General features: G+C 37.6%; 1 protein-coding gene across 2 annotated transcripts in view; it reads right to left on the bottom strand.

Annotated features, from left to right (window-relative positions):
• The window catches only part of cacna1c (calcium channel, voltage-dependent, L type, alpha 1C subunit), a 317859-nt gene that overhangs the window by 106874 nt on the left and 190397 nt on the right, over positions 1–20588 (bottom strand). For both annotated transcript variants that reach the window (XM_017494341.3, XM_047162132.2), the window contains exons 20-29: positions 16550–16601; positions 12219–12351; positions 10470–10599; positions 10311–10370; positions 10061–10167; positions 8467–8554; positions 8061–8168; positions 7859–7911; positions 1118–1264; positions 650–851 (exon numbers count right to left, since the gene is read on the bottom strand). In XM_017494341.3, coding sequence (XP_017349830.1) covers positions 650–851; positions 1118–1264; positions 7859–7911; positions 8061–8168; positions 8467–8554; positions 10061–10167; positions 10311–10370; positions 10470–10599; positions 12219–12351; positions 16550–16601 — 1080 coding nt within the window. The remainder of the gene's footprint in view (positions 1–649; positions 852–1117; positions 1265–7858; positions 7912–8060; positions 8169–8466; positions 8555–10060; positions 10168–10310; positions 10371–10469; positions 10600–12218; positions 12352–16549; positions 16602–20588) is intronic.

Below are 20588 nucleotides of genomic sequence, written 5' to 3'. Positions count from 1 at the left end.
TTTGCGTGTTGTTGCTGATCATGTGCATCCATGTATGGCCACAGTGGTCAGAATTCAAATAAAAATGCACCAACTACAACAAAGAATCACAAGATTAAAACACACACACACACACACACACACACACACACACACACACACACACACACACACACACAGAGTTAAAGGGAATGCTAACACAAGAGTAGATTAAGGACTTCTGAAGCAGCAATACAGAGGATATAAACTAATATAAGCTAATAATCCTTAGAAGTTGTTATGCGCAAGCAGCCCTGGAGAAAAAGTAAGCATAAGTGTATATGACAATACACCACAACCCAGTATTAATATTATGTTCCTAATAATTTAACTGGTAAGTGTATACTGTATATCTTGCTTTAATGTTAATTCAATTGACAACTGTGATCTGCTTTATTAGTGTGAATTTCGTATCACTTGATTTTTTCAAGGCTTAATACAGACAACTCCCCATCATCAGTGTGTAACTGTAGACATATCTTTTGAATTTAATTTATTTAAGTCATCATCCCTGACTGACCTATGACCTTTGATTGGAGACAGTGTTTCTTGCATTTACATACAGCCATGAAATTTGCAGTTAAAAATGAGATGTTTTCATACTGCTTGTCATACTTGTCAGTATCAGTACCTGGTTCTTGTCCAGCTCGCAGTTCTTGTACTCCTGCTCTCCTTGCTCCTGGAATGTAACAATGACAAAACCGACAAAGATGTTCATCATGAAGAAGGCGATGATGATGATATAGATGATAAAGAAGACAGAGATGACCACACGGTAGTTGTAGATGGGGCCAGTATCTTCTGCATGGGAGTCTATGGCTCTGTACAGGAGGCTGAATGGAAACAGGAAAGAGAAAGTAATATATAAACCAATAGAAATTCACAAACTTTCAACCACCACTTTTGTAAATATACTATGGAGAATAATTTAAGTTAACTGCACAATAAAAATCACTTAATAAACACCTGTTGTGCACTTTTGAGAATGAGGTAAATGCAAGGTATATAAACAACAATTCTTAATCTTGTAGTGTTTCACTGTGTGTGTGTGTGTGTGTGTGTGTGTGTGTTTGAATTTTTAATCATGTGTCTGACATACCTAGGCCATCCTTCAAAAGTGGACACAGCAAACAAGGCCATCATGCCTTGAAGCACATCATCAAAGTTGAATTCACTGTTGGCCCAATTACGAGCAACTTTTTCCGGCTTCCCAACATTACCATCTTTATACAGAATGTAATCCCCCCTGTAAACCGCACACATACACACACACACACACACAGAGCAAGAGAGAGTTGGTTTTATATTGGACATCCACACATTTGAGTTTCTTACATTTACATTTACATTTGTTCACTTAGCGGACGCTTTCATCCGAAGCGACTTACAAATGAGAAAAATACAAGCAAAGCTATATATATATATATATATATATATATATATATATATATATATATTTCTCAAGAAATAAACATACAGTTAAACTCTTGAGTGGACAGACTAGAATATATATTTCACATTTTTAAATTCTTCAGTCAACGCTCACTGAGGCTAATCTTTCAGAAATGCAAGCCGTGTAATATAGCACCCCTGCCTACCCCCTCCATAAGACAGGCCTCCTCCTAGGTTGTGGCCCTAGTTTCATTCCATGCATGAAAGGCTTTGTGTAGTAAAGAGTTGAGAATGTCCTGAGCTATCCAGCATTTTTCCTCTGGGCCATAGCCCTCCCAGTTGACCAGGTAGTAGTTAGTCTGTAGTTTTCCCTCTCTTTGACATGAACCTTCTACTTCAAGAGGTGCTGGTAGTGTGGTGGCAAGAACTGCTTTGGCTAGTGGACCAGGTTTGAGTATGTGACATTGTTGATTCTATACAGAATCTTGAATGGTCCTCTGTATTTTTGAGACAGTTTATTGCATCCCTGGGTAACACAGATGTCTTTGGTGGAGAGCCAGACCCTATCCCCAAGATTGTATAGGGAGGTTTCATCCCAATGTGGGTCTACAAATTCTTATTTACCTGAGCTGCATGTTTGACATGTTGGTGGATCTCCTCCTTGTTAACTTTGTCGAAACCACTCATCAACTTCAGGGAAATCTGTGGGATTGGTATTCGAGGGAAATAACGGAGGTTGGTAGACTAGACCCCACTGGAAGGGAGTGAGCTGTGTGCTAGAATGAAAGAGTGAATTCTAGACATATTCTCTATAGGGTAAAAACCAGGACCAGTCATCCTGATTAGTGTTACAGAATGTTCTTAGGAAGCTCCTGGTTCGCTCTCTCCACCTGTCTATTGGATTGTCAGTGATAATCTGAGGAGAGGCTGACATACACTCCCAGGTTCTCCATAAAGTCTCCCCATACTCTAGACATGAACTCAGTGGGGGGGCTTATTGTTCTGGAAAGTGTCATTTCTTGGTCCACCTCCCAGGTTATAGCTCCCACGAACTGGGACCATGATAAAATGAATTCTTTGCTGCATTATTGATGAGGGTTAGATGACAATGTGAGAGGGAATCAGCTTTGGAGTTTTTTGAGCCAGGATGAGGAAAGGATATGAAAGGATAAATTGGAAACTTGAAAATAAGAGCACCCACGTAGTCTGTCATGAATTATGTCTGTCTTTTTGCAGTCTTTATACACTATTCCAGGTTTTTGTGGTCTATGTAGATCATGAATGGATGCTTAGCCCACTCCAACCAGTGATGCCACTCCTTCAGCACCAACTTCATGGCCAGGAGCTCCCTGTTGCCAATATCATAATTATGTTCTGCGGGGGACAACTTCCTAGAGAAGAAAGCCACTGAATGCAGCCTAGGCTTTTCTCTAAACCTCTGAGACAGGACTGCTCCAACTCTTGTCTGTGAACTGCTTAAAGCTTATTCAGGCTGATGTGTACCATTGGAATTTTTTCAGCCCTTTCTTCAGCAAGGCTGTGAGGGAGGCCACAATGTAGCTGAAAACCCAAATAAATCTCCTATAGAAGTTTGCAAACCCCAAAAAGCTTTGCAGGTCCTTAACAGTCATGGGTATTGGCCAATCCTTGACTGCCAAAACTTTGGCCTCATCCATAAACACTCCCTTGGGGCAAATAATGTATAAATGAGATCTTGGTCACATGACATTCACATTTTTTCTCCCTTGACATAGTGCTGATACTCCAGCAAGCATTTAAGCACCTGGTTTGCATAGTACACGTGAATCTCACTGGAGGGAGTGTAAATGAGGATGTTGTCTATGTATATGTAACATTTCATGGAGTACTTCATTAATAAAGCACTGGAACAGTGCTGGAGCCACAGAAAGCCTATATGGCATCATGGAGTACTCAAAGTGCTAAATGTTGTTTTCCACTCCATCGCATAATGGCAACTGCGCTACCACCCACAAGCAAACAACCAAGTGGAGCGAGTTAACCAGGAGATTGGCCGGTTTCTTAGGACATTCTGTGCCTCAAGCCCTGAGGACTGGAGCAGATTCCTCCCATGGGCCGAATACGCGCAGAATTCGCTGCATCACTCAGTCATGGGGCTCACACTGTTCCAATGTGTGCTAGGCTACCAGCCTCCTATGTTCCACTGGAATACGAACCCCACCGAATCACCAGCAGTCGACCAGTGGTTCAAGAGGAGCGAACAGGTTTGGGCCAGCACACACCAGCACCTTGTACAAGCTGCACGCACCTACAAACGCAAGGTGGACCATCGCCGCAGTGAGCACCCACAGTACCAGCCTGGCGGTAGGGTCTGGCTGTGCACCAAGGACTCAAGATAGCCGCATGGCTGCAAGAAACTTACTCCAAGGTATACAGGGCCATTCAAGGTCATCAAGCAGATCAATGAGGCCACGTACCGTTTGGAACTACCTCAACACAGCCGCATAGCTCTCTCCTTTCACATGTCATGGCTCAAGCCCATTATCACAGGACCTCTAGCCACAGATGTACCCCCCGAAGCCCCTCCTGTCCCACTCAAGATCGAGGGGCAGCCTGCCTACCTCATCCTAACCTTGCAGCGCAGGAGGGGTAAGCTGGAGTGTTTGGTCGATTGGGAGGGATACGGGCCAGAGGAAAAGTGCTGGGTGCCGGCGCAGGACATTTTGGACCCGCAGCTTTGTACAGACTTCCATACATCACACCCTGAACGTCCAGGACCCCGACCCCAGGGGAGACCCAGAAAGGACTCTGATCCCGGAGTGAGCCCTTTGGGGGGGGCTCTGTCATATCACAGCCAAGCCAAGACTCAGTTTCCCAGGAGACACCGCTGACTACAAACATGGCCGCTGTGATCAATCAGTGTTTTTACAAGTTCTATTCAGAATTGTATACTTCTGAATTACTTAAGGATAAGAACTAGTTTTCTTCATTTTCTGATAAGGTTAACATTCCATCAATTAATAGCAAAACAGCAGTTCAACTCGAAAAACCCTTTTCAGCTGAAGAGTAATGCCACAGTAATGGCAGTGTAAAATGGAAAATACCACGGCCCAGATGGGTTTCTGATCAAATTTGATTTAAAAAAAAAAAGACAAATGAATTAGCGGCACATTTACTAAGTATATCTGAGGAATCTTTCTCTTCTGACTTACTGCCTCCAACTATGCGACAAGCAGTCATATCACTTATCCTTAAGAAAAATGGCTCTTATCGCCCTCTCTCTTTTCTTAATGTAGACAGTAAAATTCTTACTAAAATACTGGCTCATAGATTAGAAAATGTTCTGCTTTCTATAATATCCAGTGATCAGACTGAATTCATCAAGAATCGACAATTGTTTTCTAATATATGCCAGCTCTTAAATATTCTCCATGATCGATCCGACTCCATCTGATGTCCCTGAGGTACTACTATCACTCGATGCTGAGAAAGCATTCGACCGGGTAGAGTAGGACTACATTTTCTATGTCTTGAAGAAATTCGGTTTGGGGAAAAAATTTATCCATTGGATTGAGGTTCTTTATACATCCCCTGTGGTGGCAGTATGTACAAATAATAATTTATCTCTTTTTTTTTTTCTTTACAACGTGGCACTTGACAGGGCTGTCTATTCGCATTAGTGTTCGAACCACTGGCTACAGCTTTATGTGAAAAGATTACCATTCAGGGAATTTACAGAAGAGGCATTGAACACAAAGTATCTCTCTATGCAGATGATATGCTTGTATACTTGTCTAATCCACATACAAGATTACCAGAACTGATTAGATTGTTAGACACCTTTGGAAAATCTTCTGGATATAAAGTTAACCTACAGAAAAGTGAGCTTATGCCTATAAACCTTACATCTCATTCAACATTATCTAATTCTTTTCCATTTAAAATAAAAACAAAAGTTAATATATTTAGGAATTTGGATCACCCATAAATCATAAACTTTATAAAGCAACTTACTCCCCTCTCATAAGTAATCTAAAAGAGGATTTTAGAAACATGCTGTCACTATCTTTAGAAGGTAGAACTAACATGATTATAATGAATGTGCTGACCAGATTTCTATTTTTGTTCCAAAGCCTCCCTATTTTTTTAACAAAATCTTTTTTTATGTACATAGACAGTCTAATATCTGACTGTAGTATGTCCTCTAGTATGACAAATGTCCTCTAGTATGCAGTTCCTATGGTGGGCTATACCTTCCTAACTTTCATTATTATTATGGGGCCTCTAACTTTAGATTTATGTTATACTGGATCAACCCTTCTGACAACCTGGGATGGCTGCTGCAAGAGAATATGTATGTAGCCATACATCATTGCCAGCTCTACTTTGTATAAAGATACTTCTTTCTGAACCAGTGTCAAGATACTCCATAAACCCAATTATTAGAACCTCTTTTAAAATCTGGAATCTTTCACTTAATGATCTTTCACTGTATGGCCCTTTCATGAGAAATTATATGTTCACCCACTCTACCATAGATGCTGCTTTAAATCTCTGGGTAGAGAATGGACTTGTCACATTAAGAGATCTACATAATGAGAATATATTTTGAGAACCACACAGGTGAGTATTGTCATGCACACTGGACATGACAGTGTAAATAGATGGGCCCTTTAAAACACACCTCCTAACTTTTTGAAAAGCTGTGTCAAGAAATGTAGGTTCAGTCTTCCTGCTAGATTGGTAAAGAACATTTCTTTTTTTTTTTTTTTAAAGGTAAACATAATTTACTGACATAATAAAATGTTAAAATATTATCATTATCCTAAATAGTCAATCTGTAATTTAAAAAAATGTAAGATGGTCAAGGTTTGGGGTTGCAGAAAATTCATAATTGTCATTTAGGGTAATTTGCTAAAAAAAAACAAAAAAAAAACCTGGGTTAGTACTAGAGATGCACCGATGTGGCAATAAAGGCAATTTTTCACGCTATCGGCCATCGGCCAATAGTTTAAAAACATCCGATGCTCAGGGTCAATTATATCTTGTCAATAAAAAGAAGGCGCAAAAACACATCGAATTTGTGCTGTGTGTAAAGAAGATGTCTCTTGTGTGGAATTACTTTGAATTGGGTGACAATGACGACAAAACTGCAGTATGTAAGCTCTACACTGCTAAAATTTTACACCGCATGCAGTAGAGCAGAAGCAGTGTGTATTTTTTATGGCATGCGTGTTAACGAATGAGTGATTTTACACTGGACGCTGCAGCAGTTTCAGTGTCGAGTCTAATTTCAGCTGCTCGAGCTGCTCACGCTGAATTTAAGCGCCAGTACACGGTTGAAAGATTTAAATGAAGATGACTTGACAAAAAAAAAGTTTATAAATAAATAAATAAATATATATATATATATATATATATATATATATATATATATATATATATATATATATATTGCACTGAAAAATATATTTGTAGAGTAGTATATCCAATTAGTGTTAATATGAGTTAATATCATCAAAAAAAGTTTATATTATATATTACCAGTTTATTGTTCAATGATGAAGTAGAAATGCTTAATTTGTGATGAGTGAATGTGAAGACTAACAGGGGTTTTTTTAGAATTCAGTCAATTAATTCTGTTAATATGAATTAATAACATTCAATACATTAAGAAATCTTAATTTAATCTTCAGAATTTATTTAATGTGTTAATGTTAATTAGAGTAATATGTTTTCTGTTTGAGACCAGTTACAGTGAAACAACCTGCTGAAATGGGGAGAATAATTTTTTTATTTGCATTTCTTTCAGAATTGTGGAATTAATTATTATGAATTGAAAAGAAGGTGTAAAAGGCAGAACTATCGGTCTCGGTTATCTGTATCAACTGATATCACTCTGAATAATCGGCTATCAGTATCAGCTGAGAAATTTAGTATTGGTGCATCTCTAGTTAGTACCTATTATCACTTACGTTATACCAAAGCATCATACACCAGCATCTTCTTTTCTTTCTCTTGTAGTTATCAATATACAAAACACTGGTTGGCATTTTACAGAGAAACCAGGAAAAGTAAACTCCTCTGTCCTGAAGACTTTTCTGTGCTTGGAAACTTTACAAACCACCATGATTATTACAAATAAATAAAATTCAATTATGAATTTGTTTATACCATACTGGGGACTAGAAACAAGTAACTGTGCTAAAAAAATATAGCACATTTATATGTATGTATGTATATATATATATATATATATATATATATATATATATATATATAAATATATAAACAGCAGGAATAGGTGGACTTGATCAGAAAAAAGTCAGGAATGCACACTCGCTTTCAAAGTTTCAGAGCTAACCAAATGTGGTAACATTCAGTGCCAGTGCACAATAACATAGAACCACTGCCAAGTGTCTTATCTATAGCCATAAACTAATAACTAATGGTGTTAACGGATTGTTACCTGCATTCTGTCTGGGTCGGCTTAGAAGAGTCTGTGCAAAAGTAGAGCTTGCCCTGAAAGTCACAACAGAGTAAATCAGCTGTCTTTCTCAAAGCAAAGCTTTCAATGAAATGCACTAAGTATGACAAATTATCAAGTACTGAGATTAAAAATCTATTTAATCTGTATACAGAATGGTTCATGTGTGTATGTATATTCTCACCTTAAAGAGTTGTACTCCAATGCAGGCAAACATAAACTGCAGCAGAGTGGTGACAATAACAATGTTCCCAATGGTGCGGATCGCTACAAATACACACTGGACTACATGCTGTGAATTTACAGAGATACAAAAAACATAAAAGATGGTAGGATATTTAATATATTGAATATAGTTTAGTAGTTTTTTAGAGTGTCATGCAAATGAATAAAAACAGCACAGAGAATCTAAGAACTAGCACTAAGAACTCTTGGAATAAAGTGTGTGTGTGTGTGTGTGTGTGTGTGTGTGTGTGTGTGTGTGTGTGTGTGTGTGTGTGTGTGCGTGTGTGTGTGAGAGAGAGAGAGAGAGAGAGAGAGAGAGAGAGAGAGAGAGAGAGAGAGAGAGAGAGAGAGAGAGACCGACTCACTTTGAGGCCCTTGGCCCTGTTAATGGCTCTCAGGGGTCTGAGGACTCTAAGAACTCTCAAAATCTTCACAACGTTAATGGCACTTGACCTGTGGGACACATGAAGTTGTATAGCCGAGCTGAACATATCAAGATTTGGTCATATAAAAACATTTGGGCCCCACAGTACACAATATGTGGATTCTACATGACTATACATATTTTTAGTCTGACTGATGCTTTAGTGATTAGTGTGCATTTCTTCATTGGCATTCATTTCTTTGTATATTCATATTTTAAGTATCCTGTATGTGAATTATTAATTTGGATCACTGCCATCCAAACTTTCCTCTTCTACTAAAATTTTGTTGAGACAAAGCTCTGAAATAAATAGCAGGTGGTAGATAATTCAGACCCAATGTTGTTCAACCCCATACATTACAAATTATGCTCATTTTGGCCAATATATCAGTAGCGAGGTGGAAAAAGTGTCACTATTTAAATTGATTCATTCATAGAATAAGTTCTTAAATAGTTGTTTGGGAAAAATTACAGTCATAAGGAGTTTAATGCTGTAATAATATTGTGAGGTGTGTACAGAAAAAAAGGGATATAAAGGAGTAAGTTTATGTTTATGTGTTAATGGACCAATCAGGAGGGAGTTACAGGTCACCGGAAGGTCGAGGAAAAAATGGCGAAAGTGAGAGAGGAGGGGGAAGAGGAAGCGTGTGGAAGGAGTGTGAATTCGCTAGCTGCGGGTTTTTTGTTTCTTTCAAGTACCATCGCTGCGAGTTAAGTGGTCGACCAGTGCACTATATGTGACTTTATTGGTGGAATAAGCTATCTGAGGAGAGTATAACCTCAGAGAGACAATATATTAACATGGAAAGATTATAATAGCTAAGAGCTAGCTGTTAAGACTTGGATACTAGTGCACACGTGGACTTTGCTAATAAGTTAGCGAACAGCTGGCTGGAGGTGCAGAGACTGTGTTTGTCACGGAGAAAGGAGCTGTGGACTTCGCGGATGACTACCCATGTGTGAATCTCCTTTTCTTCTTATCTTGCAACGACCCTGCGTAACCGTGACCCCATCCTTGATCAAGGTATCATTTATTTGTTCTTGTCCTGGTGGTGAAGCAGCCATTTTGTCTGAGACTTCTACGTACGCCAGCTACATTCAGGCCTGCAACAGGGAACTTGGTACTATTATTTTGTTTGTTGGATGGGGTAATGCCGGTTTTTGTTAGTTAATCTGGGCGAATAGCCTATATCTTGTGTTGTGCATACATTTTCTCATGTTTAATCTGTGACGTTTAAAACTTCTTAAGGGATTCTGAGAACTGTATATAATGTAAAACTGAAGCTGAATGTTTGATGACTGAACTTTATGTTAAATACTTTGTCTACATTAGTAAAAAGGTTAAAGGTTTAAACATTGGTTTGATTATTGACTTAAAAGTTAAACATAAGTGTCTACACTTTAAGTTAGTCTATTTTCCTAAGATCATAGATAGTTAATCAATGAAAAGAACTCAGGGTAGCTCCCCCAAGTAAAGGGATTACACCAAAGCGGCGCAACATATCATTGGGTTTATTAGATTAAGTTTTACTCACTGAATCCCAGAAGAGATGAGAGAGACACTGACCACCACCAGATCCAGGATGTTGAAGTAGTTACGACAGAAAGAACCCCTATGGAGGAATGCTCCGTATGCTGTCATCTGCTCACAGGACATACCAAAGCAAATGAAAATAAGAGTAACCAAATGTACATAAAGTGAAAGAATAAAGCTTGTGAGTCATAGAAAGATAGAGGGATTGTGGAAGGATCAGGATCAGCCAGTGTGTTAAAAAGTTATTTCACCTTTAATATAATCTCTATGGTGAAGAGACCCGTGAAAACATGATCTGCATAACCTAGAATCTGTAAGCATAAAATGCACAAGCACATATCAGTGGTGGATCAGAAATATATAATAGTTAAGACATGCCTGAGCATTAACATGTACAAATGTCCACGTACCTGATTCCTGAATGAGTCACTTTTTACTGGGTCCTCTGCAGCCAGAGAAATACTACTTAGCAGAATAAAGAAGAGTATAAGATTGGTGAAGATGTTGTGGTTGACAATCCTATGGCACAAAACTCTATACCTGAGAAGGAAAAGAAGAAGGTATTGATGTTCATGCCCCCTTGTAGGAATATTCACTGTGTAGATTATGTATAATAGGGTTAAGAATAAGTTGGTTTCTTGAATGGCAATCCTATACCGTCTTGAATACATTTATGGAATTTAGGGAAATATACAAATGAAGAACAATTCAAATGAGCAGGCAATTCAATTCAAATGAGCAGGCAACAACAGACACAACACAACATGTTTGTTAATGTATTAAATAAACAAACAAGTAAGCAAACAAACACATAAATAAATACATTTTAATATATTTATTATATGGGAAAAGAAGCCTCTTATACTGGCAAGTTTAATTATCAATAACTTCCTAATTTAACACACAATTAATTTAGTTAATTGGTGTTAGTAGGTGTTGCTAGGTGGTTGCTATGGTATCCCAGATGGTTGCAAGTGTCTTGCTTGGTGGTCAGTAGGCAGTTTGTACTGTAGTCCAGGTGGTTGCTAGGTTGTTGGTAGGTGGTTGCTATGGTATATCAGGTGGTTGCTAAGGTGTTGTTAGGTGGCCACTAGGTGGTTGGTATATCAGGTTGTTAGTATATCAGGTTGTTGCTGGGGTGTTGCTATGTGGTTGCTATGGTATTCCAGGCAGTTGCTAGGGTGGTGCTAGGTGGTGGCTATGCTTTTTCAGTTGGTTGCTTGGTCATTGCTAGGTGGGTGATATGTGGATAAGTGGATGTTTCTTGGTGGTTACTAGGATATTCCAGGCTAGTGTGTTGTTACGGAGTTGCTAGGGTATTCTACGTTGTTGCTAGGTGGCTGTTATGATCTGTTATTGCTCTGATATTCAAGGTGGTTTCTAGGTTGTTGCTATGGTATCCAAGGTGATTTCTATGGTGTTGCTATGATATTCCAGGTGGTTGCTAGGAGTGTTGCTAAGTGGTTGTTAAGGTATTCCAGGAGGTTTCTATGGTTTTGCTTTGTGGGTGCTAGGTGGTTGCTATCTTAAGTATGTGGTTGCTATGGGTTTTCAAGGTTGTTACTATTGCATATCAGGTGGTTGTTATGGCACAGTTGCTAATATCTTAATTTGGGTGCTATCATGTTACAGGGAGTGGCTAACATGGCTGAAATCTTCCCCATGTGTTCCCTATGAAAAAAATAAAACATTTGGAGCATTGCTACATTGCAATCGTAATTCCAAATTTTCCCAAAACCAAGTACCCACTTCCTTAATGGACTCTATGTCTCTGCCCATTCTCATGGTTTTATCTAAATAATTATCTAAACAGTACAAACTGGAATAGAAGAAGCCAACATAATAGTAATAATAATAATAATAATAATAATAATAATAATAATAAGATTATACCATTATCAAACTGGTATGTTGGCTCTGTCAACCTTACACATTACATTAATGTGGATCCTTCAGAGGGTCACTGGTATGCAAATTACAATTACAAACTCAATTTTACAATGTTGATGCAGATATTTAGTCAAACCCTTTTGCTGCATGTTATCTCTTTATACAATTTGCATGTTTATTTAGTTGATGTCATCTTCAAACCATCTTGCTGTGTATGTTTGTGGTGCTACTGCAGAGAGAACCAGTGTGTGAGTCAGTGACACTTTTACTTGTTTGTATGACTGAAGATGAAGAAAGCTCTAGCTTCAGGCATAGGAACAGCCTTCTCCTTCAGATGAATGTCTGAAAGAGGCCTTGGCCTTGGGCCCACTGGCATGTCTGGCTCCTCCTCCTCATCCTCTCCTAGGGTGTGAGAAAAAGAACAGGGTTGAAAAGGGGAGAATTTAAAAATCACTTTCTATGGCATCCATGTTAACAGGTACTTCACACCAAGGTGGGGTGATTATACCTGTATTTTAAGACTAAACTCAGATAGGATTAGTAAAGTAATAAAGAGTTCTAACAGTTTCAGATGATCCAGATATATTTTGAGTTTAGTTAATTTACTCTGATGTGGGAGAATTTTTTTAGATTGACTAGGCTGCTGGAGAAGACCTATTTAAAAGCAGTGTGCAGATACTATAGACTATTAGAGAGTGTTGTGGATAAAAAATGTCATAAAATAAACATAAGGGAGAAGAAGAAAAAACGGGCACCTAGACACATAGAAGCGGGATTAGGCGGACATTGACAGATTGGAATTACGAGCAATTTAAGAGCAGTAATAGTCAAAAAAGTCAAAAAGAAGTGTACGAGCTGAGGAGTGCTAAAAACACACACACACACTCGTACAGTCAAGGGCGGGCAAGTAGACACAACATACATACACACACACTCTCTCTTTCTCATACACACACATGAATAACTTTAATAATATCTTATAGTAATAGAGAAACTCTATAAAAAAACAGAATAGTAGGATATGCAGGACAGTAGAACTGTTATGATATTAAGAAGTTGGAAGTACAGTAAACCGCTTTTCAAGTAGTATAAATATATATAAAATAAGAAATATAGTGCAAATATGAAAATAAATTATAAACTAGAAATACAGGAAAATGTAAACCTACTCATGACTCAAATGGTGAGGGTTCTTGGCTCACAAGGAAGGCCTTAATTTTAAGAGAACCATGAAGAGAGCCAGTTATAAGGGTGGCTGGGTCAAACTGCACCCCCCCCCCCCCCCCCCCCCGAGATAACGATAAGACCAAGGTCCCTCCCGGTTGTTTAGTCGTCTTGTCTACGTCATTTTTTTTACCTAGGGAATTGAGAATCCTGGTTTCTGACTACCTAGGTAAATGAGAATCCTATTTTTTGACCCCCTAGGTAAATGAGAATCCTGGTTTTTGACAACCTAGGTAACTAGAAACTCTGGGTTTTTGTTTCCTGGGTTGTTGGAAATGCCTGGGTTCTGATTTTATGTGTAAATTAAAACCCCTGGTTTCAATTCTATGGGTAAGTGAAATAGGCCTTTTCTAGAAACCTATGGGTTATCTAGTGTGTAAATACAGTATAAATACTGGAGCTTAAGCTCAGGGTAGGGGGATCACTTTTGAGAATTCTCATCGGTGTGGATCTCGTGTGGTGGAATGGAGCAATAAAGCTGGACCCTTGCTTCTTCTCACTCACGGCTGGTGTATTTTTTCTATCTCCAACTGGGCTCAGAGGTAGATGTGAGTATTGGCTTCTAAGTTGAGTTTTAAATGTTTTTGGGTAATAGGCTAAATTTGAGCCAACAAGAGCAACTGTATTTTAAAAAAATATTGTTATCTAGTTTAGATTTTAAAAAATTTGGCAAACATTTAAGGAAGCCCTGAACAGTAATTGATTCAGTGTGTTTCTAAGCCAAATTTGCTACCTTTGTAGCAAATGGGTCCCTCTTCTTAGAAGTTTCTTTTTCCTTGGGAGAAAATTAATAACAATTTGAATGTGCTATAGAATTTTGAAAGTCAAGTGATTTCTGAATAAATACATAGGGAGCTAGTGTACTTAATAGTTATGTAGTTATTTTAAAAATATATTGAGTGAAGGCCAAATTATATCCAGGACTTCATATGACAGTATTGCCTAGTGTCAAGTCCAGGTCCCAATTTAGGATGAGTGCATGGGCACTTCAGATCTTCCACACCTTTAAGAAATATCCTTACTAGTTTATGCACTCTAAGCAACAAAACTTTAATCAGTCCCCTTTATGTAGACTATTGCTACATGCAAAGAATTGCTAACTTTGCAAAAACTGAAACAAGCTAATGTGGGTAAGGGCTCCCACCTGTAGTCCTACTTAATATTTTTAACTAAGCAAAGGCAAACGTCCAATTCCTCTTGCACCAAAGAACTGCCCAGGCACCAGTAGCAAGTGGAGCAAAACTTTTGGCAATGGTGTTTGAGCGTGGAAAACTTGCTTTCTCATTTGTGCCAACAGCCCTAATGATTTCCCATGCCTCAGTGCTATGGCTCCCATAATCTGGACAACTGGCTGAAAAATCTTTCTGCCCATTGAATCTTCTTTGGTGGGCATTAGCTATATGCAGGCCTAGAGTGAATGTGCCACTGTGTGTGGCACAATACAAATCGTCATAGAAAATCACTGGCAAGCAGAGTTAGGTGTAACGCAAAGTTGGGTGATAACGCAGTAATGTAACGCATTACATTTTAAATTTATGTTATTTGATTAGTTATTGATGTCAATAAAATTTCATTATTTGTGTTACAAATTTATTGTTAAGAAACAATATTAAGTAAAATGCATTTTAAAAATAAATCATGTTTTGCCCTGAAGATTTTTCTTTAGCCCCGAATAATTCTTCACTTGGAGCGGTTTGTCACAACAAAACTGAACGCCAGTAAAAGAAGACCGCTTGTAATTTTATATCTTCAGTGAACGGAGGCAAGACCTATCAGACAGGGTTTACAGGAAAATATGTGGATATAATCGTGTCTTATTGGCTGAGAGCTCTCAATTCTGCCAAACGTTAGCTCACACAGTCAGTGTGAGGAACAATAGATATATGCCTATTTTTTTAAACGAGTAAAGGGGTTGAAAGTGACACTAACATCCTCTGATGCTGAGCAGGAAAACAAGGTGTGTAAATGTCTATATGACTTCCAGTTTATGTGAACATGATATGAGCAGAGCATAAGGAAAGATAATATACTTTGCATGGCAATACAGTGATAGCCTAGCTGAGCCTCCGATTGGCTAGCGACACGAAATGAGCCTACTTAGAAAAGTTTTATATTTTATCGGTCTGGTAGTTCTACAAACAGTGACAACACCCGAGGCAAGTTTTATGATAAATCCAACTTTTTCTGATCATGCTTTTTTTGACACACGCTAAAATCACTGAAAGAAATATGAGTTTCACTTTGTAGTGTATTTTTGTAAGTTTGATAGGTTTTGAAAGTAATGTGAAAGTAAAGAAATTAGTAATCTGATTACTTTTTACATGCAGTAATGAGTAATGTAATCAGATCACAATTGTAAAGTAATAATTAGTAATATGTGGTAGATTACTTTTTTTGAGTAACTTACCCAACACTGCTTGCAAGTGTGTAATGCACTTTGTGTAATAATAAGCAAGCCATTATACACAGTCCCAGATCCAGAGGATTAAACATTAATTTTGCCAAGGAGGCCTTAATGCTGGCATGCAGCACATTAATCGCTACTGCACTATGTTCTGGGGTTACACTATGACATTCTGAATTCTCCATTATACGACTATCAGCACAAGACTGGGCCTCAAGATTGTGACGTAGTCACTGAAATTACATCAGTTTCCATCTCTATATGTGTAGCAGCTGTAGTAAACTCCACCTAAACTCTGAACTTCACTGTGTAGTTGTATTGTCACAAACAGCTCTTGTATTTGGCCAGTGCCTGCAGCCAACTCCTCTAGCATGCTATATAACTTACTAAATGTGATCATTCTCTCCTCTCCTCTGTTGGCTGCTGTTCTTCTAGTGATCACACCACAGAAGATCTTGCCTTCTTTTGTAATATATATATATTTCTTCTGCTCCTCAGCAAGATGATATTAGGAAAGAGGATGAGCGAGATATAGTGGGAGTCTTGTATAGATTACAATCATGAGGTGGTGATTTTGCTATTTGTGCTTGACATATAGGCATATAGGAAAATAACCCATGGGAATACTCCAATAATTCTGGAAGGAAACCATAATACAAAAAAGTAGAACTTGGTTCCACAAAGGGTAAGGAAAAACTATATTTCTGACACAGTTCAACAGTAAAATAAAATTAAATAAAAATATATCATTTTAATTTGGTGGATAATTTTAGTTTGGTTAAAATGGTAAAACTGGTTGTAAAGTTGGAATTTATTATAACTCTTTTTGTTTGTGTTGCCAAAGTAGAAAAATTAAAGTGGAAATTTTTATTCGGGAACATGTTTTTATTCACCTTACCATTTAGGACTTCAGATACATCAGACATCACATACATTATTCTTTTATTTTAAAACCAACCGGTGCTGTGGTACCTGGGAAGTCGTTCACTGGATATAGATTCTCATCGTTGTCATCAATATTGATCTGCAAATCACAAGTCACATTTTTTAAAGATAGCTGACAATGGCAAAAATACAAACAGCAATACTAAAAACAGTGGCACTGGAGCATATTCAGGAAAGATCCATTAGAGTACAAGAGGGCCATAGTTAAAAATGTATGTAAAACACATTTTGATTGGTTGGACTGTGTGGTGCTCACCAGCGTCTTTTAACAAACAACTAACTTCAGGTGGCAACTAAAAACACAACAGATTAAATATATGTTGTTGTTGTTGTTGTTGTTGTTGTTTTTTTTTTTTATCAAACAGTAAACCAAAATTCAGAAATCAGGTGGGAAAGAATAAGTACACCCTGACTACTTTCACAATCATTAAGAGCATAATTAGTAGCCACATGGTACTAATGAAATGCACAAGATTAGTTTATCATCATGAAGAGTGTCTACCTCTATAAAAGCAGAACTTTTGTCAGTTTGGTGTTCTGGAGCACTCAGATGTGTGTCTACATCATGCTAAGAAGAAAGGACATCAGCCATAAACCCAGAAAAGCAATTTTTGTTGCTCAATCTGGGAAGGGTTATAAGGCCATCTCCAAACAATTTGAAAATCACCATTCTATATTTATTTTTATTTATTTGTTTATCTATCCTTTATTTAACCAGGAAGATCCCATTGAGATATCACAATCTCTTCTTCCAGGGAGACCTGGTCAAGATGGCAGCACATATAGATAATCACAGAAAACAATACCCATAGAAAACAATTAATAAGAGTAAAATCGAGAAAAGCACTTACAAGACTCCTTTAACACCACTTGTAAAAGCCGTGTAAAAGTACTCAAAGGTGGCAATATATCTAGTTTAATTACATTTTCCAGATCATTCAAGGCCCAGTTAGCATAAAAAGAAGAAAGCATGTTTGCCAAATTATGAGTGTATCTTTGGGACTTTTAACCGAATGTGTGATTAAGATCTAATACAATAACTATTTGTATAAAAAGTTAAAAGATTAGAAATGTAAGAGGGCAATTTACCTAGAAGTGCCTTAGCAATGAACATATACATATGCAATTTCCTCCTATGATTCTAAGATATCCATGTCAATGATTCATACAGTATACAGTGATGAGTATGTGAATCTGCACAACAAACAAAGAGTAACGCTGCATGATAGACAGAGTCCAGTTTCCGTAATAAAGATGAAGCCGCATGCATATAAACAAGACCACCATAATCCATTATAGATAAAAAAAGTACTCTCCACTCTTTTCTTTCTAGCCTCATTAGAAAAGCAGTTTTTTAAACAATAAAAGAACCAAAATTTAGGTTTAAGCTTCTTCAACAGATTATCAGTGTGTACAATAAAAGCTAGTTTTTCATCCATCCATATACCTAAGTATTTATAAGAGCTAACTCTCAATGGTTGTTCTGTCTAAAGTTGAAATTATCCCATCTATTACCTTAGAACGAGTGCAACTAAAAATCATATATTTTGTCTTTTGTGAATATAAGATCAGTTTCAACTAGGGATGCACCGAATGTTCGGCAACCATAATTATTTCCGGCCGAATAATTTCAGTTGCCGAACATTCGATGCATTCCTAGTTGAAATAAGTGAAAATGCCGAATAAATTTGACCGAACAATGGCATGTTTGATGACGCGCCAAATAGCCTAGCAACCAGAGTGAGACGCGCGAATGTCACAACCTTGATGAAGGGGCGCGCACATACATGAGCTACGTGCTCTTCGGATGTTTACTGTTTCGTTTTTGTTCCGGAGTATTCTGTCACGGCACGAGACGTAAGGGAGTAAAGTTCGGAAGCAGGTAAAGACACATTTATTTAAGGGCAGGCAGACAAATCCAAATCATAATCCAAAAAACGTAGTCAAGACAGGCAAAGGGTCGGGTGATCGGCAAACAGGCATAAACGGGGCAAAGTAGGAATCAAAGTCGCGGTCACAGAAAACAGGGTCAAAACACAAAATAAGAAACATGTACTAGTACTATGGACTGGGAGTGGAAAAACCAGTGGGGACTAAATGAACTAATCTATAGTTTAAACTAACTAAATCTATCAAGGAACATAACATTAACAACATATCTAACTATACTCTATCTACTCTAATACTCCGCGAGGTGCACAGGAACTCGAGTGGTATATATCCCCAATATAATCAGCCGTATATAACCGAATAGAACCATTTTCTGCACTGTTGTCAATGCACTTTTTAAAGCACTTTTTTATTGTAGGCTACAGAGTGTTACGTTCTCTCAGCAGTCAGTTATAGGCCTAACACAGGCTATTCAAGGGGGGCTCAAAGATGACCACATAAAAATATTTTTATTTTACTCATTTATTTATTTAAAATTATATTGTGCCTTGTTGGTAGCCTATGCCTGGTGGAATGAAAAAAAAATTCAGTGTTAAATAAATATTTTGAAATGATAGTTTTTGTAATTAATTTTTTCTTTGAAAAGCAAGGCAAAATAGTAAAAAGCACATTTTGAATATTTAATTTATGCAATGGTGAAAAAAACGGCAAAATAAATGGAACAAAACGCGAAAAATCGTGTTCGGTTTCGGCCTTCGGCTTTCGGCCAAGTTTTTCATTATATTCAGTTTCGGCTTCGGCCAAGAATTTTCATTTCGGTGCATCCCTAGTTTCAACTGTGACAAAGAATGTTGTATAACATTGAATGAATTCTGTAAGTTCAGTAGAACTTGATTTTAAAATTATGCTGCAGTATAAATGATTGTGTCGTCACATTCAGATGTATATTAGTGGAATCCACTCCAAATCTATGGTGAACTTAAATATTGTATATATAATGTTAGCAGTTTTTATGTTTAAAATGTAATTTTTACAAGTGGAAAGCCTTTGAGACAAATTCAGTCCAAGGTCAGACTGTTTTAATGTTTAGAGATATAAAGAAAAACCCAAGAGCTACATCATGACAGCCAGTCATGGGAAAAAGAAAGCACAACCTCCTTCAATTTTATGTTAGGTCCTGTTTATTTGTCAGAATCTACATAACAATTATGTGGTCCTTACGAACTTCTATGAACAAAAAAATAACCTCAGGTGACAACAAATAGGTGGTTTATGTTTTTGGAAAACTTACTACATATTGAAATCTTTTTAATTTTTGTTGTCACCTGAGGTTAATTGTTTGATCATAGAAGTTGGTGAGGGTCACACAGTTGTTATTTAGGCACTGATATATAAAAACAGAGAAGAAGGGTGTATTCTGTTCAACTGGCCTCTAATAACTTTTGCTTAATTGTAACATTGGAAATGCATTGGGAGGAGAAAAGTCCTTTATCAGGTGCTGCTCCTTTTCCACTCATATATAATCAGTCAATCATGTGTAAGCAGCACAATGTATAAAATGATGCAGATACAGGTCATGAGCTTCAAATAGTGTGCCTTTTTGTTCATGTTTTACAATGTTTTTATGAGATCTGCAACAACTAATGAGAACAGAAGTGGAAAAGTCACTTTGGTCTGATTCACAAACGTTGTGTAGCATAGGCAGAGTCAGTAACAGATGTGGAAATGTGTGCAAAAGGGTGTTAGATCTGTCATGCACCACCAGAGGGCTGTTTGACTCCACTAGGGAGAAATAAACTTGTCGTTGGCAGATTGTTTGCTTAAATGTCCCAGGTCTGCTCCATCTCCTCAGTGCACAAGTCCTGGATTTATTAATTTACTTGCCAACATTAACCCAGTGGTAAGTCACTGAATCAAATCTAAGTGAGACTTCTTGTGGAAGTTCCATGAAAATCACCATATAGTGGGAATGGCTGAGGATATGTCAGTGACATAAAATGTCCCATGTTTGTATCAATCTCAAAAGCAATTGCAGTCCTAAAACTGTTGTAGCAACTGTCCTAAGCCATCATAGCAAAACTGTTCATATCAGTTGCTGTTCAAAGCCATCTTCATGGTTTTTAATTGGTACCATCCTCAGTAATCTTATTGATCTTTGGGCTGTCTGTGTGGGGCC

This window comes from Ictalurus punctatus, chromosome 19, assembly GCF_001660625.3.
Source record: "Ictalurus punctatus breed USDA103 chromosome 19, Coco_2.0, whole genome shotgun sequence".
In the NCBI taxonomy this organism is placed as follows: Eukaryota; Metazoa; Chordata; class Actinopteri; order Siluriformes; family Ictaluridae; genus Ictalurus; species Ictalurus punctatus.
The sequence above is the reverse complement of the archived record's forward strand: the minus strand, read 5'-3'. Positions and strand labels throughout refer to the sequence as shown.